The sequence below is a fragment of the Moschus berezovskii genome, chromosome 3 (assembly GCF_049115385.1).
Source record: "Moschus berezovskii isolate FMDL1 chromosome 3, NW_MosBer_1.0, whole genome shotgun sequence".
Taxonomy (NCBI): Eukaryota; Metazoa; Chordata; class Mammalia; order Artiodactyla; family Moschidae; genus Moschus; species Moschus berezovskii.
In genome coordinates, this window is record NC_142462.1 from 51,347,829 (window position 1) to 51,372,534 (window position 24,706).

General features: G+C 40.0%; 1 protein-coding gene and 1 long non-coding RNA gene across 3 annotated transcripts in view; one reads left to right on the plus strand and one right to left on the minus strand.

Moving 5' to 3' along the window:
• RSBN1L (round spermatid basic protein 1 like) overlaps positions 1 to 6,654 on the minus strand; it is a 90,144-nt gene extending 83,490 nt beyond the window's left edge. For both annotated transcript variants that reach the window (XM_088834029.1, XM_055420684.2), the window contains exon 1: positions 6,038 to 6,654. In XM_088834029.1, the coding sequence (XP_088690155.1) occupies positions 6,038 to 6,605 (568 nt within the window). In that variant the 5' untranslated portion in view covers positions 6,606 to 6,654. The remainder of the gene's footprint in view (positions 1 to 6,037) is intronic.
• A 112-nt stretch (positions 6,655 to 6,766) lies between these two features.
• The window catches only part of LOC148778321 (uncharacterized), a 65,445-nt gene continuing 47,505 nt past the window's right edge, over positions 6,767 to 24,706 (plus strand). Inside the window, exon 1 of the long non-coding RNA XR_016036945.1 lies at positions 6,767 to 7,259. This is a non-coding gene — a long non-coding RNA (uncharacterized LOC148778321). The remainder of the gene's footprint in view (positions 7,260 to 24,706) is intronic.

Below are 24,706 nucleotides of genomic sequence, written 5' to 3' on the forward strand. Positions count from 1 at the left end.
CCAAGGGACTCTCAAGAGTCTTCTCCAACACCACAGTTCAAAAGCATCAATTCTTCTGCGCTCAGCTTTCTTCACAGTCCAACTCTCACATCCATACATGACCACTGGAAAAACCATAGCTTTGACTAGACAGACCTTTGTTGGCAAAGTAATGTCTCTGCTTTTTAATATGCTAAGTTGGTCATAGCTTTTCCTCCAAGGAGTACGCGTCAGTCACCATCTGCAGTGATTTTGGAGCCCAAAAAAATAGTCTCTCATTGTTTCCCCATCCATTTGCCATGAAGTGATGGGACCAGATGCCATGATTTTAGGTTTCTGAATGTTGAGTTTTAAGCCAACTCTCCTCTTTCACTTTTATCAAGAGGCTCTTTGGTTCTTCTTTGCTTTCTGCCATAAGGGTGGTGTTATCTGCATTATTGATATTTCTCCTGGCAATCTGGATTTACTCTAAAACCAAGTACTATTTTTTTCAATATCCTATTTATATGCTGCTGCTAAGTCACTTCAGTCGTGTCCGACTCTGTGTGACCCCATAGACGGAAGCCCACCAGGCTCCCCCATCCCTGGGATTCTCCAGGCAAGAACACTGGAGTGGGTTGCCATTTCCTTCTCCAATGTGTGAAAGTGAAAAGTGAAAGTGAAGTCGCTCAGTCGTGTCTGACCCCCAGCGACCCCACGGACTGCAGCCCACCAGGCTCCTCCATCCATGGGATTTTCTAGGCAAGAGTACTGGAGTGGCTTGCCATTGCCTTCTCCATCCTATTTATATAGTTTATCTATAATTTGAAATTTTTAATTCATTTGAGGATGGTGAAAAATTAATGAGTTACTGTTAACCGTAAACTTCTGAAATATAAACTTCTTTGAATAAGTTAGTGTGGCTCATACTAATACCAAAAATTCTGAGAAACCTGGATACCAATGGGAAAACCATACAGGTTATACCTACCCATGAATTCAGTGAAACTAAATGTATCCAATGTCTTCTATAGGAAAGAAGAGTTGGGGACTAACATCCCTATAAATGGCTACAATATGCCAGGTTCATGTAATTTCACATTGTGAAAAGGAATACCTATAACAGATGAGTATGAGCTCAAAAAGATTAAGTCATTTCACTAGTGTCCCACAAATAGGCACAAATCAAAATAAGGCTAAAATTTAAGATCTTTTCTTGAAAAACAGACCTGGACATGAGTTTGGGTGAACTCCAGGAGTTGGTGATGGACAGGGAGGCCTGGCGTGCTGTGATTCATGGGGTCGCAAAGAGTCAGACACGACTGAGCGACTGAACTGAACAAAAAGGGGAAGGAAAAAAAAATTGAAAACATAAATTCCATTTTTAATATAACTATTTGAAATTATAATTGTAACCTGAAATACAACTTACAAAGACAGAAAGCTGATGGTGGAATAGTAATGACCTGGCATAATGAAAGAAGGTTAATATAAATCCCTATAGAAAGAAATAATAAGAAACAACTCTTTACTCCACAGTACCTCAGAAAGGCTTAGAAATTTGAGGTGCTGGGAGAGGCAAGATGACAGAACCATACTGCCTCACCCTCCCCACCTCTCCACACGCCACCCCGCCATACACACACACACTCCTAAGGGAATGAGAGGTATTGCGCAAAACTGAACCAGAGTGTGGCTCCAGTCTCAGGGATGACACACACAGAAAAAGGGAGAAATGACATGTTGGTATGAAAACAAGGAGATAAACTGAAAATTTAAAAATCAGTGAGATTTGTAGCTTTCTTCTCTTATCCAGCATTAGAACCCTGACATCAAAACTCATTACTTCTGCCAATCCTCTCCTCTCTCCATTATTCTGCTTTATACAGATGAACAGAAAAATGAAAGAAGAAACTGAAAGCCTTCTTACCCACCACCTAGAGGAAAACAAACAAACAAAAGACAAAAAACAAGGGAGTTCATTAGTCACTAAGCTATGAGGGGGCTTCCCAGGTGGCTCAACAGTAAATAATCCACCTACGAATCCTAGAGACACAGGTTCAATCCCTGGATTGGGAAGAATCCCTGCAGGAGCAAATGGCAACTCACTCCAGTATTCCTGCCTGGAAAATCCCATGGACAGAGAAGCCTGGGGGACTATACAGTTTATGGGTTGCAAAGAGTCAGACAGGACTTAGTGACTGGGCACTCACGCATGCTCATGCATGCCCAGTGAGCTTTCAATCAGCTTTGTAACATTCTCTTGATTATAAACGAACTGCTAAGGATCATACAAATCTGAAGAAAGCTATGAGCAAAAAGAAAGAGACCAAAACAAACAGAGAAAAAGTTAGAGGAAGCAGATACAATGCAAGGCATGGAAGAACATGCCAAAGAAACTATAATTAATATCCTTGAAGAGATAACAGGAGATGCTGTACCTGTGAAAAAGAAATAAAATGCTATAATACAGACACAGAAGAGTTCATAAAACATTTTTTTTAAAAAGACATCTGAAATTTTAAAACTTGGTTAAAGGACTGAAATCTCCCAAATAGAACAGAAGGCAGCTGTTTGGAGATCAAAGTTCTCAACATCAACACTGGAAGCCAGGCAATAAGGTAACACTTCCAAACTTTTAAGGGAAAATAATTTCCAATACAGAAATCTCTCAACAGCCCAACAGTCAAGTGTGAGGGTAGAAATAAACCTTCCCAAGCCAAAATGAAGGAACAAACCAAAGGAAGGCACGGGATCCAGGAAAAAAAGACTAACAAAAGTGAAACAAACTCCCAGAATGTCCCAAGATGACAGCTTTGAGGCAGGCTTAAACAGAGAACAAACCAGAATAAAGAGGGAAGAAAGACAGCTATAGAAAGGATGACTACAGGAATAAATGGAACTGCTAAGTTTATCTGACAGATTTGACCATGTGGAAAATTGTACTGAGAAGCATTTTATAGAGCTGCTAGAGGGGAGAGAGAGACAAAACTTAGCAAATGAAAAAAACAAAGTATGGAAAACAAAACGTTACACAATAAAATAAAATCACAGTAAACTACTATCTCACCAGTGACAAATATTTGGTCAGAATGATGAATACTCTTAACCTGAATTTAATCTAAAATTGCAGAATAACTGTATTAGAAAGATGAAGAAAAAGCCTAGTTTGGAGAATTTTTGTACATCTATCCCTTTAATATCACTGATATTTACATATATCAAATTATTCAATTCTAAGGAAAGCCTCTATTTTCATTAAATTTTGTAACTACACTTTCAAGGCAAAAAATTAGTGAAATGCCCTGGTTTTGTCTTGGGTTCCTTCGCAAGGTCATTCTAAGGAAGTAAGTTAATAAAGGCAAAGCAAAAATGCTAACAAAAATCAGAAAATTGATACAAGTTTCATTGGTTACCGGATTCAGTTAAGGCAGTTTACTATCTAACAATATGTCTATTTCTTGCTTTAAGTTAAATGGCAGACACCAGCCATAAAATATTCACTTTTATCTTCTACACTTATCAGTTAATAATTTATTCAGTCTTACAGGAAAATGAGCTGTGAACTCTTTAGTAGATTTCCTCTTTATACAGCAAAACTTGGTTATTCATAGTTTTAAAAATCTAAGATGTTTTCCACTTCTTATAAGAAAGAAATTTAACTTTTACTTGATGACTCAGGCTATCATGCAAGTCAGCTCCAGCACTATGACAAGATGGCCTCAGAGTTTTTAGGTGTGTGAGGCATCAGTCCTTATACTTAATGGGCCTAGACTGTTAAGTTTTTATAATCCCACTGTCCATCACTTTTAACTTTCAGATATTCTGTCAACGGATCTGTCCTCAATCTGGACTGACCCATGGGGTTTAAAAAAAAAAATCATGCTTCTGACTCAAGTAACATTTACTAAATGCCCTACTTTTCACACACACACTTTCCTTTAATCCAAATAACTTCTGCTGGAATGGAAGCCAATGTAAAAATGCAGCAGTTTTGACTAAAAACTTTTAAAAAAAATTCTACTAATAAATACAGGAGCTTAATTGTTTAATGGAGTTTGGGGGCTCGATCAGATTTTCATCATGAAATTTACCATCAAGACACTAAAAGCAATCCTCCTCACTGACTTTTAGTTTTTTCTCTATAAAAATAGCATTCTATCCAAGAAAGAGAAGAAAATTTTACCATAGTGTTACTATCTAGTCACTACTCAAAAAACCTATAAATCATGAAAAAACATCTTAATGTAAAAGCTATCATTGCTTATATTCAGGCTTCATAATGTAAGCTGTAGCCTTCAGAGGATTCTAAATGCAATTTAAGATTAGAAAAAATTTTAACAGCCATTTCACTTTAAAAGTGACTTATGCGCTCAATTTGTTGTTAGAATTATTAAAGAATGCTTATTTATTTTCAGCCATTCCAATACACTGATAATGTTATATCCATATTCACTTCCTCAAAGAACTTACAAGTGCAATTACACTCTTTACACATCACAAGTAAGACTAATATTGAGCTGTAAATACGGACTTTCAGGCACTTTCAACTTTTAAATGTAATTATTCAAATAAAATTGCTTTAAAACAAAAATCACCTAAAATCTCAGACTGAAAGTAGTATAAATCCCATCCTCAAAACCACTTTTCTAGAAACAAAACTCTCCAAAGCTGTGAGATCCTTTACCTTGCGCCAGAGAACCTGATGGCTATGCTTAGATATCAAAAATATGCTACAGGCAGACCATCGAAGTAACACTGTTGTTACATACTCATGTGCAGCATTTTTTAAAACTGTGAAAAAATACAGAGAATTTTTCATGATCTAAGGTACCATTAGATTAGTAATGCTAAAAGTGCTTGACATTTCCATTTTTTTCCTAAAACATACTTTGACAACACCGTGTATCAATGTACATTTATATTAAAGATCATTACATGCTTTCAACTTTTGATCACATAAAAATCTAATTTTCAACCAGTCTCCACGTGTACCACTCTCAAAACACTGTGCATGAAATGGCTAAACAGGATTATCTATTTTACAAAAATATTTTCTGAAAATTATATATGCTTGCTGCTGCTGCTAAGTCACTTCAGTCGTGTCCGACTCTGTGTGACCCCATAGACGGCAGCCCACCAGGCTCCCCCGTCCCTGGGATTCTCCAGGCAAGAACATTGGAGTGGGTTGCCATTTCCTTCTCCATATATATGCTTAGCCTACATTTTAAAAGACCGTGTAGTCCTGTCTGCAAAGAGTGCTTAAGAATTTGCCTTTCTCACAAGAGTGTAAAGCAATTATCTTTCAATTAAAAATAAATTTAAAAATAAAGAGTAAAGAATTTGCCATTCTCTGATGCTAAAAAGTTCTGCAGCCAAGTATTTGGTCTGGCCAAAAAAAGGTCAATGTTCCTGATTTTATCATTTGCTGCAAGAAAGAAAAAAAAAAAAGAATATGGCTGAAAATTCTTTTTGAAGGGTGGTATTTCAAACAGGACCACTCAAAATACTTAAGGGAGAGGAGTGTGGAGGGAAGGTACCTTATGAAACAGCACACTCCGGGCCGTGCACACTACCTCATTTCCCTAATAGGGATGAAAAGCTCAGGCCTCTGGTAGCTTCCAGCTGACGCCAATACTCTCCACACCCCTTTTCTTGATACGATTTTCTGGCGTTGGAGCCAGTGTCACAAATATAAATTCGTGACCATGTCTAAACGGTCTAATAATCAAGCACATTTTTTACAAGACCAAACCTTCCCCGATCCCGTTCCCTCAAATCTCCCTCCATAGCCAAACACACCCAGGCGGGTCCTCTAGATCGACTTCTACAAACCCTGCCGCGCATTAACTAGGAGGCAAAAACGATACAGAAAATGAGTTTCGGCCATTCCCCACTCTGCGACCAAATTACAGGCTCCATTTCCTGTCCCCACGGGGACCGCAAAATAGCCTGCAGTGAGCGGGAAGCCTCCCGCCCGCTCCCGCTGGCGCACGCGGCCCCCGCACGCCCCCAGCCCGCGAGCTCGCGCCCGGAACCCCGGGCGCCCTCCGTCCCCGCGGCCGGCTTCGGCACCCACCTCGCGGCAGCGGCTTCATCTCCCCGTTCTCCTCGCGGGAGGCCCCGCCGGCTTCGCCCGCCGCGCCGAGACCGTGCCTCCTCCTTTCCTTCTCTCGCTTCTCCTTGGGTCTGCGCGGCTTGGCGCTGGCCGAGGCGGCGGCGGCGGGCAGCAGGAGACGGTGAGGCTGAGCGTGTAGCGGCGCAGGCGGCACCAGCAGCTTGCGCGGCACCGGCTGAGAGGAGGAAGCAGAGACACAGGAGGGGACGGCCGTGCCAGCGGAGAAGGAGAAACTGCTCCGAGCAGGCGACGGGGAGGGGGCAGCGGACAGAGCGGCAAAGCTCCAAGACCCAGGGCTGCCATAGCTCTGAGGCGAAGGTGCGGCGGGGGACTGCAGCTGCCTGCTGCTACCGCTGCTGGCTCCTTCTCCGTTCAGTCTACGCGGCGCCTTCTTCTCCTCAGTCCGGATCTTCTTGGCGGCGGACAGAGGACCCGGCGGGTCCCGGGATGGGGCTTGCAGTTTGCCAAACGATTCTTTCTCCGAGACGGCGGCGGGGGCGCCTTGCAATAGGCTCGGCGGTTCCGCCATCTTGCGCTCCTGTTGTATTTACTCTCTTCGGCTCCGGGCGCGGGGCAGGGGCGGGCTCTCCTTGGGGGGCGGGGAAGGGGCGGAGCGGTCTGGCCCTCCATTGGGCGAGCCACGCTGAGGGATATCCCCAAGAACCAATCAAAAGCGCGAGTCTCTAGCCGAAGTTGTGTGGGGAATCGCCTAGCATACCCGTGTTGGAGGTCACAGGTCCTCCGGGCGTAGTTAGTGGCGGAGCAAGCTGTGAGGGGAGGGTGTTTGAGTTGTCGCCCGCGTGAACTCGGGGGCCAGTGAATGTCTGAGAGGAGCCTTCACTCCAGACCCCAAATCAGTCCGAACCCAGGTCTCGCTCGTCTCTGCCTGGACGACTTTGTTTTGTACCACTTTCCCCTCCTTTTCCCCTGTGGTCCTTTTGGTCCCTCCCCTCTCTCTTCCCCCTCAAAAGCCGAATTTCGCAGATTCTCAGCTGTGAGGAGAAAATTTTGCCGGAAATTAAATCCTTCCTTCTATTAGGCAGTAGTCGGTTGATGGGAGGGGCTAAAGGTCGCTTGGTGTCCTGACAAGAAGCGTTACTGTCTTGCTAAGATCATCTGTAATGCTTTGGGAGAAATAACTTCCTGCAAACCTAGAACTTTCGGATTCCTATCCAGCTTGAAGGTAAGACTCTCCTAGAGAAATTTCTTTTTTAACTGTTATAACTGAGATACCCTTAAGAAAAATTCAATAGCGATGTTTATAGATGTTTGAAAATAAAGAGGGTTTTGTGTGTATCTTAGCGTTTGTATGTATGCAGTCTTGAGTGCTTGATGTTTTGTAAGTGTGTGCTTTGATTAGTAGCTTAGAAGATAAAGAATTTGAGGAGATGGGTTACACTAATTGCAACCAAAGTGAAGAGCACGATTATAATTTTATTCCAAAGCCTTACATAAGACCAAAAAGTCAAAGATATAAAAATAAAGGTAGTCAAATGAGTAGATGACCAGTCAGAGAATATTTTGAATCCCAAAAGGTGCCCTAAGTTGCTTGTAACTTTGTAGAAAACAATTAAAAGTAACTTTCCAGAATTACCACTTCTTGTGAGTTCATGAAGTTGGAATTCTTAATTTTAATTGTGATCACTTTTGAGGGATAAAGGGGGTTGGTTTTAAGACTATTTTGGAGTCAAAACTTAATATTGCTTTATAGACTTTTGAGGTACTTCGAATTTTTAAAGTAATGAAAAGTATTTACTGTACTTTTTTAAATGCAAAACAATTTTGGAGTGTAAACTTTTGGAGTTGACTGGCACTGGTTATCTACCTGAAAAGTGACAATGGTGCAAGAGTGGACAAAGAGTATGGGGCTGGAAATTATGTGGTATTGACTAGCTTTGTGATTTCTGTCAGGGTGCTCATCTTCTGTCAGAACTTCTGGTTTATTTATTAAGTGAGTAAATTTTATTACATGACCACCACAATCCCTTCTGCACTCTAAACTTCTGCAATATTTAAGAAGCTTTTCAAAATCACATTGATATCACTACAATTAAAATAACTGTTGGCCCTCCAGGAATAGGAAAGGGTCTCCAGATATAGGAAAGAGTCTCTTATATACATTAATATAGCATGTAGAAGTTTACACCGTTTATACCCATGCAAATGTCTGGAAAATGTTATCTCTTAAAGGGTCCAGCTAAAGTGAACTATCATCTGAATATGTTACTACTTGCACTATACTCTTTTATACTGTTACACTCTCTTATCAAGCCTGACCCTAAATTTGTAGAGCCTGAGCAAGAGTATGGTTACAGAGGCTCAAAGACCATGTGTTTAAATATTTAAGTTATGAATCATCAAACTATTATTAAAAATATATTCTGCTCTACTACCTTCACAAATCTCCATAAATAATAATCTGGAAGGCCAAGTTTACATTTAGAATTCTCAGACTTCTAGAGTCCACAGACTGACCCTATTCTTTTCCCATTCCAAGCTTCTTCACCCACCTCACTCAACATGTTCAAGCCATGTCCACATCCCTAAACCCCCTGCAAATAGTGTTGGGTAATCAGCTGCTCCATCTGCCCTCAAATCTTGCCACTCTGAAAGAGGTGTGCATGCTGCTGGCAGACATGGCCCCTTGACCTCATGGACTCCCTGCCCTTTGTAGCAGGAGGAGGATCCTTACCCAAGTCCATGGTCAGTTATCTCTTCTCTCCCCTGGAATCAGCCATTCCCTCACAACTAGATAATTCCTAACAACATTGAACTAGGAGAGAATTCCTACTATTATCACCAAGTCCTACTGGCTTAATCTCTACTAGCACTGTTAGTTGCTCAGTCATGTCCGACTCTTTGTGACCCCATGGACCATAGCCGGCCAGACGCCTCTGTCCATGGAATTCTCCAGGCAAGAGTACTGGAGTAGGTAGCCATTCCCTTCTCCAGGGGATCTTCCTGACCCAGGGATCAAACCCAGGTCTCCTGCATTGCAGGTGGATTCTTTACTGTCTGAGCCACCAGGTCTCAGCAACTAGCACTGAAACCATCCACTTCTCTCCATGTCCAGTGTTGATACCCTGTTTCAAGTACCAACCCTCTCACCTGGATAATTTCTCTAGCCTTTTATCTGGTCGTCTTATTTTCTAATTTTCTCAAATCTGCCAGCCGTTCTACCCAGAATACACTTTTCAAAACATAAATCTGATCATGTCACTTTCCTGCTTCAGATCCGTGTATGGCTTCCATTGATGTTAAAATAAACAACAAAATCCTTAATTGACCTACAAAACCCATTATGATCTAGCCCTTTCCTCTTCTATTTCAAAGTAAATGGTCTTTAATTTCCAGAATGCACCATACTATCTTTCAATTTAGTAATATTGCATATGTTGTTTCCTCTACATGGAATGCTTTTCTCTTTGCCTGATGCTTCTGTGATGGTTTGAATAATGGATGTAATGGAGGCAGATATCATGAATACCTCCTATATTTCTAACCTGCATGACTTGACAGACAGTGGAACCATTCATTGAACTAGGAAACACAAGTTTGGGATGCTCTTTGATCTTGCAGCTGATGAATATGTGGTACCCGTAAGACATCACATCCTTTGGATCTCAGCTCAAGCTACACTTCATTTACTTGGAGAAGCCTTCTCTCCCTGTCAGAACTAGATTACTAACTTGTTTGTTCCTTTTCTTCTCATCCCCATTTCTTTCTGCTTGTTGTTGTTTTTTACTCACATCTCTCCCATCTCTTTTCACTCCTCCTCTGCAATAGCAGTTCTATGAAAACATACTCCCCTTTATCCTGTTTCTCCATCTTCTTGTCTGACACTTGGCTGTCATGTGTCAGACAAGAATACAGACTATATATATATATTTTTTTTTAATCTCTCCCATACTCTACTTTATTTTTTAATTATTAAAGACTTTGCTACATATTCATCCCCTTTACCCTCCAGCCATCATTTTAACTGAAGTCAGTGTCCATGCTAATGAACCATGTACTATTCTTGTCTCAGTGTTTCTCCTTGGACTTACATTTCCATTCTGTTTCAGCCACAAATTCCAGTGGACCCCTTCTTGATCCTTTTCATCACTCTTCCATCTCTGAAATTCTGAACTGCAGTGTTTTAATATTCAGCTTTCTCAGTCCTCTTCAATATGCCCTCACCTTGTAACCTCAGAGAACTCCCATCTCTCCTTTTCAATTAATTATGATTGCCAGATAAAATACAGGATACTCAGTTAAATTTTCAGATATCCAGCAAGCAGTTAATCCCCTGCCCCCAGTTAATTTTGAATTCAAATAAACAGTGAATAAATTTTTAGTATAAGTATGTATTATACAATATTTGGGATATATTTATACTTGAAAAAGTATTGTTTATCTGAAATTCAAATCTAGCTGAATGTCCCCTTTTAGTTTCCAGTAAATCTGGCAACCCTACACAAATTCATCCTTTCTATATTTTCTTCTCTATCCAGCCTAGAATCTGTGTGTATAATCTGCACCACACATTTGCCATCACCTCAATTCCTGGTACTCAGATTCTCTTCATCTTTATAGTGCTATCCCTGCCCCACATCTACGTGCTCCTCTGCTAAGCATTGCTCCCTCTCTTCCATGTAAGTGTTGGGAATTCTTAGGAATATGTAGTTGCTCTTTATCTAGCTCTGCACAACCCTCTGTGATACTATGCATCTTGGTGTCTTCTGATTTATCATGAATGCTGACAGTTTCCTAATCTTTGTCTCCTGCCTTGTCCTTCCACATGATTCCTGACTCTTATCCAGATGCCAAATGGATATTGCCACGTTTGTAGCCACTTACACCTCAGATTTTATACCACCCATTTTCGTCCTCCCATGCATTAATTCTCCTGCATTTTTTTTAATACACCTCATCATTCAAGTACAAGCTTGCGAGTAGTCTTTATTGACATTTTTTTCCCCCTCATCTTCCTCGTTAGTCAGTCACTGTCTCTAGCCAGTTTCTCTTTTCCATTCCTATTGCTGCCTCTTGCCTTCAGGCCTCAAACAAGTTTGGATTTTGTCATTGATACCTTCCTAACTGGAAGTCTTCCATCAGAAACTGTCCTCCATGCTGCTTCCAAAATTATATTTCTAAAATATAAACCTGATTATGCCACAGTCTCTTCACTAATTCCCTTTGGCATATGGGATAAAAGTCACTCTTTCTAGTGTAAATACAAGCCATTCTTGATATAATCTTAGCACTCCTATCACTCTCACCCTCCTGCATCTTTCTACTGTTTCATCTATTCTGAATTATGTGTAATTGCCAAAAGAGTAGCATTCCTTGTTGCTTTGTCTATTCTGCCTGGAATACCCCTCCAGGTTTGGGTTCAAGCATCTCCCTAGTACTGTGCTTCCTGACCTGCCAGAGTAGAGTTGATCGTTCCTTTGTGCTGTCATCATTCTGCCTAGGATCATTTAACGCATTGGTCTCAGCTTCTAGCCTGAGAGCTCCTCAAGGGCAGAGATGATGTGTTATTTGTATTTGCATGCATAGTATCTGGGACATGGTTAGAAAATAAATATTGAAAAGAAGTATATAAAGAACAGATTTGTGATCTTTATAAGATGAGGACCAGAGATTACAAACAAATGTTCTTGATAGGTTAAAAAAATAATACTGCAGGCTGAATGTAATATAATAGGAAGTGGTGAAGACTGGAAACTGACAGTTATATGCTTTATCTATAGCTACAAGGTACATTGCTGATTGTAGCAATATAGAAATGAAGCAAGCCTACTTGCTAAATATCTAGATTTTTTTTCAAAATGTTTTAATGAATGGGAGTGTGCATTTATTTTTATTCATTTATATATATTTTTGGCCACACCATGCAGCATGTGGGATCTTAACCTGCACTCCCTGTATTGAGAGCACAGAATCTACCACTGGACCACCAGGAAAGTCCCTTGATTTTTTTTTTTTTTTTAATATAAGGTATCCTAAGAAACTGCTCAAGACAAGACAAACATATCTGTGGGTTAGATAGCCTAGTCTGAGTTCTGATCTAAAAAAAAGTGAGTTGCTTTGGTTAAGGTAGCTTCTAAGAGTTTTATTCCTTTGTTAACTCACAGCCCTACCTTTGTCAGTTGCTAGAAATGATAGATGCTAAGCAGATATATGGGCTTCTCAGGTGGCTCAATGGGTAAAGAATCTGCCTGTAATGAAGGAGATGCTGGAGCTGTGGGTTTGATCCCGGGTTGGGAAGATTCCATGGAGAAGGGCATGGCAGGCAACCTACTCCAATATACTTGCCTGGAGAATCCCATGGACAGAGGAGCCTGGCGGGCTGTAGTTTGGGGGTCACAAAGAGTTGGACACAGCTGAAGCGACTGAGCATATAGGCACACAAAGAAATACATGCAAACTTCCAGCTGTAATAAATGTATGTTAGCAGTGCTTAGTGTGTCTTCCTAGAATCTGTTTTTTTTCTTTATATAATGTCCTCCAGTACTCCTGAGCCTAACTGCATTTTTACCTTGCAGGTGTACTATCCTTGGGCCTTGTCCAGGTTCTTGACCCCCTTGGATAAAAGGTCCTTGTGCTTTATGAAACCCTGTATTAATCTTAAAGACATCTCTTCTACCCTTCTGGAATGGACATCTTAAAGCCCTACCTCTATAAGGTTGACCTGCTCATCTTTATGTGTCTTTCTTATGTGAATCAGCATTGACCAGTTATAAAGCATGGTTCTATGCTTTAGGAAAGCCTGACCTTTTCAACTTTCTTATTGTCAGTTCTAATTTACTCCACACTTAGTACAGGAGGCACCAGACTTGTTCCGTAAAGATAGTAAATATTTTAGGCTTTGCATACCGCATGTCTCTGTAGCAACTACTGCTTGTTGCACAAAAGCACCATAGACAATATATAAATGAATGGGCAGGGCAGTGTTCCAGTAAAACAGGCAGGATAGATTTGACCTGCAATATATAGTTTGCTGACTCTTGGTTTTAAGATGTTGATTTGTACCTTTATACCATGTGAAAAAAGCTGAGCGCCAAAGAATTGATGCTTTTGAGCTGTGGTGTTGGAGAAGACTCTTGAGAGTCCCTTGGAGATCCAACTAGTCCATCCTAAAGGAGATCAGCCCTGGGTGTTCATTGGAAGGACTGATGTTAGAGCTGAAACTGCAATACTTTGGCCACCTCATGCGAAGAGTTGACTCACTGGAAAAGACCCTGATGCTGGGAGGGGTTGGGGGCAGGAGGAGAAGGGGACGACAGAGAATGAGATGGCTGGATGGCATCACCGACTCGTTGCACGTGAGTTTGAGTGAACTCCGGGAGTTGATGCTGGACAGGGAGGCCTGGCATGCTGCGATTCATGGGGTCGCAAAGAGTCGGACACAACTGAGCGACTGAATTGAACTGAACCATGTGAAAGGGTAAACATCTCTTCCACACTCACCTTTGCTCCTGCTACATCGGTCACACTACTTTCTCTCTGATCCCTGATCATTCCCAGTCCTGCCTCAGACCCTTGCCCAGGCTGTTTCCTTGCCTGGAATGCTTCCTTCCTCCCACCCCGACTCTTCTTTCAGATGTCATGACAGGCCTTCCTCTGTTCATTATTTTCTGACATAGCATTCTCTTTCTTTCTATCACAGATTATAACTGATTTACAATTGTTACCTTTTTATCATCTGTCTTCCTTCAGTAAACAGTAAGCTGTCTGGGGACAAGGACCATGTCTTTCTTATTCACTTTTATTCACAAGTGTATCTCTGCCATTTAGCAATATCGTGATCATATAGTGATTAGTACTCTGTGTTGTGGCTCTAGCAAAATGCCTTGTATGCATTAGACACTCACCAAATGTTTATTGAATGGATAAATCAATTAATGACTCAGCCTGAATTTTGATTAACCAACTTAGTTGTTCACCAGGAACTGATAGAATAGTTCTATGATGATGCAATGGTATATACACAACGAAGTAAAACATTTTAGCTTGCTGATGAATCTGATTATACCTACATGTGCATTTCAGTCAGTGACTTTCTTAGTAAATGTTTCACTCTTTCTCAATGTATTAGCACACTGATGCATTGAAAATTTATATAACTCGGAATACCTTTCTGTAACTCATTTCCAAAAGTGCAGAATAGCTCTAGCTGCAGATCTGAATAGGTCAAACAATGCCAAGTTTATACCATGTGACTTTATGGATGTTTACCTTATATAAGGAAGGTCAGGAGTCTAAGAAAAATACTGACATAGTTTTGTCTTTTAGGAGAAAATGTCTATTTGGATAATGGAGGAGTAAATAGGACTAAAAGGGTCAATTTTGATCCTTCTGTAACTATCTTCAGAATCTTGGCAGTTAAGCAACTCTGAATAAACTTCAAAAAGCTTTTTGAACGGGAACAAAACATAATATCTAAGACCAGTTTCTTTGTATTCATCTGAAAGCCTTCTGTTATACTACTGAAGTAAAAAAAAACCAAAAACTATTGACAAGCATTGCATCCATCCACACCTAACCTGTTAAAAGAACTATTGGAAGTAACTACAGAACAGGAAACTTGTTAAGCTGTATAACATTACATTATTGCCTTTTCTGTTGACAAATAAGATTGTTATCAAGTTTTAATCCATATAAATATATGACAAGAGAACTCATTGAACTACAGATTCACTATTAATTTCTCAGGCATCCATCAACACTAGGCTCTGTGGTGATTATGTAAATCCTTTCCCTCACCCTGATTATAATCATTCTTAAATTTAAGAAGTAGAAAAGAACCTATTTGAGGTCCCAGGGTTGAGATATACCGTATGTTATAAGTAGAGTTGTTGCATATAGAAATAATTAAAATAACTTAAAAAAAATAAAAGACAATTAATTATTATGAGATTGGATTACATGAAAAAGTTAAAATACCCAAAGAGCATTTGTTTAACCGTATAGTATACAACTCCCTGGTGGCTTAGACGGTAAAGAATTTTCCTGCAGTGCAGGAGACCTGGGTTCGATCACTGGGTTGGGAAGATCCCCTGGAGAAGGGAATGGCTACCCACTCCAATATTCTTGCCTAGAGAATTCCATGGACAGAGGAGCCTGGAGGGCTATAGTCTGTGGGGTCTCATATGATTGAGTGACTAACACTTTCACTACTTTCACTTTCAAAGTATTCAAAATAAAAATTTCTAATTAATAGAGGATAGGTATGGGGACATCAGGAGAAAACTATTCAAGTTCAGTAACTCAATCATGTCCAACTCTGCAACCCCATGGACTGCAGCACACCAGGCCTCCCTGTCTGTCACCAGCTCCCAGAGTTTACTCAAACTCATGTCCATCGAGTCGGTGATGCCATCCAACCATCTCATCCTCTGTCATCCCCTTCTCCTCCCACCTTCAGTCTTTCCCAGCATCAGGGTCTTTTCAAATGAATCAGTTCTTCACATCAGGTGGCCAAAGTATTAGAGTTGCAGCTTCAACATCAGTCCTTCAGTGAACATTCAGGACTGGTTGGATCTCCTTGCAGTCCCAGGGACTCTCAAGAGTCTTCAACACCACAGTTCAAAAACATCAATTCTTCTGTGCTCAGCTTTCTTAATAATCCAACTCTCACATCCATACATGACTACTGGAAAAATCATAGCCTTAACTAGACAGACCTTTGTTGGCAAAGTAAGGTCTCTGCTTTTTAATATGCTGTCTAGGTTGGTTGTAACTTTTCTTCCAAGGAGCAAGTGTCTTTTAATTTCATGGCTGCAGTCACCATCTGCAGTGATTTTGTCGCCCCCCAAAGAAAAGTCTGTCACTGTTTCCACTGTTTCCCCATCTATTTGCCATGAAGTGCTGGGACCAGATGCCATGATCTTAGTTTCATTCAAATTGAACTGCCACTATTCACTTGTGTATCTCAAAAACATTTCAGGCTCATTATATGAGCTGCTTCTCCTGATAGTTTTAGGTGCCTCCTGTAGAGACTCTCAAGTTTCGATTTGAGGGTCTTTTTTTTCCCTCACGTTGTTCCTCTTCCTTGTTGTTGTTTAGTCACTCAGTTGTGTCCGACTCTTTGAGACCCCATGAACTGGAAACTGCCAGGATTCCCTGTCCTTCACCATCTCCTGGAGCTTGCTCAAACTCAGGTCCATTAAGTCAGTGATGCTATCAAACCATCTCATCCTCTGTCATCCCCTTCTCCTGCTTTCAGTCTTTCCCAGCGTCATGGTCTTTTCTAATGAGTGGACTCTTCGCATCAAGTGGACAGAGTGTTGGAGCTTCAGCTTCAGCGTCAGTCCTTCCAATGAATATTCAGGGTTGATTTCCTTTAGGATTGACTGGTCTGATCTCCTTGCAGTCCAAGGGACAAAAATGGCCATAATGTCGGTAAATTATTTTTATAGTAACAGCTCCCCAACATATATCTGTAGACCTCCTGGTCTTGTGTTTGTGACCTAACCACTTCAGCATCTTTCACAGGTATGTCAAAAGCACCTCAAATTCAGCATGGCTGTAGTAGAGATGGCTAATATTTGTTCCCCTATTTTCCTTACTACCCTAACTTCATTTCATTCAGGTGCAATGTGCCTAGTTTGGACCAAAAAAAAAGCGTAGACTGCCCAACCTTCCTCATTCCTAGGGATACAGTGACGTTTTGGAAGTCTGGGCAAAGCTTTCAGGACAGCTATTTAAGAGTAGGAGAGGGCATGTAGCCTCTTTGCCCTTCCCCCTTTCTCTCCTGCCTGAAACTTGGATGTGAGGAAAAAGAAAGACCCTCAACTATCAAAATGTAAAACTTTCAGCCCATATTTTACTTACTCAACATTGTAGCCGAGTTGAACTCTTAACCATTAATATCATTTTACAACAAATATGGCTTAACTGCTTGCCCAATCATAGTCTTTCCGGTTTGAGTATGTTCTTAAGTTTGGGGGAAGCTGATAATTGTAGATGAGAGAGTGCCCTCTGTTTAAAGGCTTCGTTGGGAGAGCCAGCAGCAACCACCAAGCAGGAAGAATGTAGAAAGAATAAAAGGGGCCAAACAGAGTAACTGAAAACCATCCATAACGTCTCTTGGGAGATTAATTTTGCTGCCAGAATTTTTGTTTGGAAAGACATCAGATCATTTTGATGCTTATTTTTAAGAAAAGGGTAGGAAGCCTATAAAACGTATGACAGGAGCCTTACTCAGTGTTGTAAATCTCTGAAAAGAAAAGTGTAAGTTTTGTAGTACTAGTCAGTTTTCTCAAAAGAGGGAACTTTTTAGCTAAGAATTGGTGGTATATATTATAAGCATATATTAAAGCATAAGGTATATATTATAACCTTGAAACCTAATTGTGGCAAAGAGGTATGAAGAAAGGTGATAAACTCATAGAGTTCTAGAGGATTGAATACCCAGCCCTGTATCCAGTGGGCTTCCGTCTATGGGGTCACACAGAGTCGGACACGACTGAAGTGACTTAGCAGCAGCAGTATCCAGTGCATGAGTTTCCTTTGCCACTTATCCTTGACTTTGTTCTTGAACAGAACTTCACCTCCAGAGTAACTGTGCTCTGCTTCATAAGTTTCAACCACACTTTCAGACCATCACTGTAGGTAGGGGGATGATGTTTACTTAGTGTCTTGTGTAAGCCTCATGTTTGTGAACAATTCATGTCAGCCTATGTTTTGAAAATCCTTACAAGGTATTTTTCAAAACTGAACTGGAATTCCGTATTTATTCTGACACTGAACTGATTTTCTAATGTATCCTATCTTGCAAGAGGAAACAGAAGTCTTAAAACATCTTTAAGAAAGTCTTTTAAATCTAAACATTGATCATGGCATTTTAGAAATTTCAGTTACTTAAATTATGTTTAGGAAATAACGCATTCAGAAAAGACGCAGTGTTTCTTTGGTTGCTGGTAGACAAAAGTGCTTTTATCTCATACTAGGCCAAGAATATTTTTAGGGGAAGGAGGGAGAGTGGGAGAGGGTGTGGACAAACAGATCTATAAAAACAGTGGCTTAAACTCTCAAGACACTTTCTGATTCAGTATCACAGTCTGGGTAACCTGAACATGCTGAAGCAGGTCTAACAGATTCCCAGAAGAGATGACCCACAGAAGAGCAGTTTTGTGCATCTGTCAGTGGAGCTAGAAAATTACTTTTTAGTTTCAGAGATTCTAATTTGAAAAGCTTTTCTGAATATTTGATGAACAGAGTCATGAAGCAACATGTATCTTGCCTCCGATGCCACTGCTGGGTTTTCTTGATTCCTGTGAGATGAACTATTGCTTCTGTGTACCATTAGATTGAAAAATAGATGCATAACTAACTCATCTAAACTAAAAATTAAAAAAAAAATGCTCACTTTAAAGTTAACTTTTAAATCCAGCACAAGCTCTAATTAAGTATATTATAATTGCTATTTTTAGGATTTTAACCCTAGTCTTTCTTGTGTTTAATCCCTGTATTTGATTCCAGTGAGTAGAAAACACTAAGTTCTAAAATAATGTCACTGGGAGTTAGTGAAAGAGGACAGAAAAAGAAGGTACAAATCAGGTACCTGGAAACCTTGAATACCAAGGCATGAAACCTTGCCAGCATAGATGGACAAGTCCAAGTGCCAAGCAAAGAGGGTAAGCTCTCCATGTCTATAATTCTTGTAACCTTGGGTCGAGTTTGTCCTGTAGTCTTTATCTTGCCATCTGAGTTTACAAACTCTACCAGCCTAGCTTGCCCATCACCTTGATATGTGAAATGTGTGAGTGATAAAGACATTCAGTGATTTCTGTTTCTTCACAGTGGACTTTCAGTACATGGGCATCAGTATTAGAGGTATACAGGTCCTCTTAAATATTGTTTGATGATGATACCAAGTTAAGTGCTTCAGTATATCATAGGAAAGCAAGCCTAAAATAATGCAGCACCAGTTTAAAGTATAGGTATGCCGTCATGGGCTTCCCTGGTGGTTCAGATAGTAAAGAATCAGCCTACAATGTGGGAGACCTGGATTCGATCTCTGAGTTGGGACGATCCCCTGGAGGAGGGAATGGCTACCCACTCCAGTATTCATGCCTAGAGAATTCAATGGACAGAGGAGCCTGGCAGGCTACAGTCCCTGAAATCGCAGAGTTGGACACGAGTGTTATGGTATGCTTGTAAATGAACAACTAACTCCGTTTGGAGATTAAGTACCACTTTTGATGCCCAAGGTAGAGGCATTAAGCAGGAAAACATAAATACATTACTGTCTCAGTTCAGTTCAGTTCAGTTCAGTCGCTCAGTCGTGTCCGACTCTCCGCGACCCCATGAATCCCAGCACGCCAGGCCTCCCTATCCATCACCAACTCCCGGAGTTCACTCAAACTCATGTCCACAGAGTCGGTGATGCCATCCATCCATCTCATTCTCGGTCGTCCCCTTCTCCTCCCGCCCCCAACCTTTCCCAGCATCTAAGATACAGAATTTTTTGCAGATGTAAAGAACAGTGTTATTTTTATTTATGTGGGTATACTAATATCTTTGACCACTCTAATTGAAAGCATAAATCATATTTACATGAGCTTATATTGACTTTTCCCCCAGTTCATATTTATATTTAGTAACTTTTTAAAAAATTTTGCTACTCAATGATATTATTTTTTACAGCTTCTTTATTCCTTGATATAACTACCTCTTAAACTAGAGGTACTTCTCTTACTACTTGTTTATGGATGTCCTTCTTCAATTTATCTTCCATTATTAGATAGTCTGCTTTTTCTTATTTTCCATGTGTATTAAGTATTTAGTTAGTGAATACTTACAGGCTCTGAAGGCAATCTGGCCGCAGCATCTGTCACTCCTTTAATTGCCAAGGTTGTTTCAGCTGATCTGACCTGCTGGGCAAGTGTCTGCTTCCTACCTCACCTCTCCACGTGTGTCCCTCCCAAGGCTGCACACTCAGTCAAAGAGGACAACCTTCCCTAGCAAGGAAGACCATTCTTTGGTCAGAGGTATATGAGTAGTTACACTCCCCTGCTAGAACCTCCAAAGCACCCACGTGGTACCAAGCAGTAGACTTAAATGCTAGGAAGATAGCAATAGACAAGGCGAACTTCACTCTGTAGTCACAATTTCTGTTTCCAAATAAGCTTTTCATCAGTGCTTTGTTATTCCAGACTCTCACTTCATTTCTTACTAATTTATTTGTGTAACAAATGGCAGTAAGTATCTAGTGTACCCAGCACTGTGTGATAATATAATTGAGAAGATAAATGTCAACAGTTAAATTATCACACTGTGGTTAAAATAATGCAATGGTGACATGTACTAGATACAGGAAAATGCAGAAGACAGATCATCAACTCTAGCTGGAGAAGTGAGGGAGAAAATCCCAGAGATGATGATATTTGAGCTGAATTTTTAAAAATTAGAAGGCAAAAAGATGGAAAAAGACTTGAGGCTGAGGAAAGAGCGCTTAAAAGAAGACGTGAAATAATGACATGTTTAATGTGGTTTTCTTTGCAACAAGTTTTTTGTAATTTGAGTATAAGGAACATGAAGTGCCATAAAAGGAGAAGTCTCTACAGTGGATGAGAGCCAGACTCTGAACTGTGTTGCGCTTGACTGCCTTGGCATGCTGAAGACTCACTGCATGCATTTTGTTAACTTAAGTGCTTAATGAGGAAGCATGGAAAATGTTTATCTAACTGTGTCTCACTTCCTGCTAATTTCTCCAAGGCTTCACCACATCTTGCTTCCTAACTCTAGCTAAACAGTTCTCCATACCTTGCCTTTTAACTCTCCATGTAATACTTAAATGCTATTTCAGTTATCACAGCTTTTCTACAAACCAAATAATATTATGAAAGATTTGACATTCTAAAATTAGATTTATATTAGTTCTTACTAAAGTGTTATTGGAATTTAAAATACCACACTTACTTTATACAGCTAATATCTTTATTTATCTCTCCTGTTTATATTCCTTTTTATGATTAGTTATATTTTTTAAAAGCATAAAAATATTTTGAAAGTAAAACAATAAAGTTGTGAAATGTTTTTATATTGGTTGCAAACAAAACTTACATAGCTTCTTCTGTCTTTTAAAAAATGAGTGCCTCTCTTGAAGAGATTTCTCCATATACAGAGATACAAAAGCAAGGGAAAGTAACTTAAAATACTATTAAACTAAATAAAACACTATTAAACTAAATAAAACAAATGAAACTCATATAGGATCAAGTCAATATCTACCCATTCTTGAACAGGAAAATCTGAAATTGGAAGGTGTGTGTAAGCCTTTCCTTATATATGCTTTTGTCAAACTCCATTATAGTCACTGGAAATATAAAAATGAAAAATAGAGCCCATACTCTCAGTGGATTTGTTGTCAAGTATTAAGTTGAACCACATGAAATTGCATCATTTTTTTAGGTCAAAATGTTTAAATATCAGTTCAATCTAAATATGTGTTTTACATGTATATTAAATAGAAATTTACAATAATAGAGATATGAACAACGTGTCCTGAAAAAGTGCTTTGTGCTGCCCAGAACAGTCTGTGAAAGCTTTCCAGAGATGACATTTGAGCTGAATTTCAGAAAATGATTGGGAGTTCACTATGTGTTCATGTGAAGTGAAGAGAATGAGCACATTTCAGCAATAGGAAACAGCGTGTGCTGTTGAACAGAGAAAGGGCCTAGGCTCATGCAAATACTTCAGATTGGTTGGAATGCCAGGTATGTGGTAGGTGACAGAAGAGGCAGGCTAAGTAAGCAGAGGGAAGATGTTAGAAGGTAGGATGTACCAAGCCAAAGAGATGGTACTATCCTTGAAATTGGTGAGCTGTGTATAATCCACAGAATGTGCAACACAACATGTTAGGGTTCATAAAGGAAATATTTCTGTTTCTATGTATATTTTACCTTTGTCTGTCTTTTTAAATTTTCTAATTGTATAGGTGGGCTTCCGTCTATGGGGTCACACAGAGTCGGACACGACTGAAGTGACTTAGCAGCAGCAGCAGCAGCAGCATAGGGACTACAGTGTATATAATTCTTACTGCAGTACTGAATATAAATAATTTCTTTTTTTTTATTATTATATTGGTTTGTTTTGCCATACATTGACATGAATCTGCCCCGGGTGTACATGAGTTCCCCTTCCTGAACCCCCTCCCACCTCCCTCCTCCCCTTATCCTCCCTCTGGGTCATCCCCGTGCACCAGCCCCAAGCATCCTGTATCATGCGTCAAACCTGGACTGGTGATTTGTTTCACATATGATAATATACATGTTTCAGTGCCATTCTCCCAAATCATCCTACCCTCATCCTCTCCCAGAGTCCAAAAGACTGTTCTATACACCTGTGTCTCTTTTGCTGTCTCGTATACAGGGTTATCATTACTATCTTTCTAAATTCCATATATATAAATAAATATATATGTATTACGGTGTGTTTAGAGGCTGAATTGTGCCCCCCCACACACACACAGAATTTATGTTGAAACCCTAACCTCTAGTATTTCAGAATGTGACCTCAATTGAAAATAGAGTCATTACTGATGTAACTGGTCAAGATGAGGTCATATTAGTGTTAGTCACACAGTCGTGCAGCTTTGCAACCCCGTGGACTGTAGCCAGTCACGCTTCTCTGTCCATGGAATTCTCTAGGCAAGAATACTAATGTGGATAGCCATTGCCTTCTCCAGGGAATCTTCCCTACCCAGGGATTGAACCCGAGTCTCCTGCATTGCCAGCAGATTCTTTACCATATGAGCCACCAGGGAAGCCTCCATATTACAGTAGGATGGGCCCCTAATTCACTTTGTTACAGCAGCCCTAGAAAATGAGTACATGCTATGTGATCAGAAAGTTTAGAGGCTCTATGCACTACTGCGTATAAAACAGATAACTAATGACAACTTACTATATAGAACTTCCTAAGTATTCTCCATGGTGCCCTACATGGGAAGGAAATCCAAAAAAGGGTGGATATACATATACATGTAGCTGATTCACTTTGCTGTACAGCAGAAACTGACACTTTGTGAAACAACTATACTCCAATAAAAATTTATTTTAAAAAAGTTTAGAGGCCTTGATTAGATTATGAGAAGCAACAGAAGAGTTGGTTTATATTTAAGATTTCAAATTATTTATGTCCTATAATTATTCAGTCTCAGGATTCAATAATTTACTTATGTTGATTTATTGACTTCCAGTACTTTACATCTTTAAAATATTAAACTATGCAAGTAACTTTTTTTCATTTGTGTTTGGTATAGTTTATGTTAAAGGCAGAAGGAATTTGGAAATACCTGTAGCTCAAAACAGATAGGGTGATAATTTTGCAGCAGGATAATTTTTAGGGGAAAAAATTATATTTAAGAAAAGTATTTAATCCCATTAGGCAGAAGTGGAACTAAAATCAGAAACAGGATCCTACCAAAAGAAATCATAGCTGTAAAGAGTTTAATACTATATCATAATTGCAAGGAGTAATGCAGGTAAAACATGCCTTATTCTAGCTACATAATCTTCAAGTATTAAGGACAGCCAGTCCTTTTTATATATGACATATGTTAGTCACTTGCCTGAGGTTCCAAAACAGTTTTTAAGGTCAGGAATGATACCCTAAATTCAAATTTGCATTTGAAGCCTGTTTATAGGTCAGCAAGATCCAAAACTTTGGCCACCTCATGCGACGAGTTGACTCACTGGAAAAGACTCTGATGCTGGGAGCGATTGGGGGTGGGAGGAGACGGGGAGGACAGAGAATGAGGTGGCTGGATGGCATCACTGACTCGATGGACATGAGTTTGAGTGAACTCCGGGAGTTGGTGATGGACAGGGAGGCCTTTCGTGTTGTGGTTCATGGGGTCGCTAAGAGTCGGACACGACTGAGCGACTGAACTGAACTGAACTGAAGATCCAAAAGTCAGCAATACACTGATTAATGAATACGTTAGTACAAAGTGTATTATGTATATTATATTTTGAGCATTTTAGATCTTTATGGGACATGGAATATTTGATAATTTCTGGCCTTATTTATGCAAATCAATAATAGCACTTTGAAATGCTACTTTTTTTAAAAATCTGTATTATTTTAATAGTTCTGCTGTCCTTTAGACAAGTAGTTTTCAGACTTTCTAAAAGAATTCTTTCTTCAAATGAATTCTTATGTGGAAGCCCGTTATACAATAATGATGCAGTTTACTCCATCAAAGAATACTTTATAGACCTTTGATTTTTTTTTTTTTTAAGATTGGAGGGGTGTGGTGGATCTTTTTTGCTGCACTAGCCTTACTGAGTTTTCTCTAGTCGCTAGGAGCAGGGTCTGCTCTTTGTTGTGGCGTGTGAACTTACTGTGGTGACTTCTCCTTTGGGGAGCACAGGCTCTAAGCCCACGGGCTTCAGTAGTTGCAGCTCACAGTCTCTAGAGCGCTGGCTCAGGAGCTGTAACGCAGGGACTTAATTGCTTCCTGGTATGTGGGATCTTCCTGGGCCAGGGATTGAACCCATGTTCCTTGCATTGCAAGGCGGATGCTTAACCGCTGGACCACCAGGGTAGCCCGACTTTTGATGTTTTAAATCTTTGATTCTTATATCTAGCCTGGAAGTTCTGTATTTTGTGAATGTGTATTTTATATTC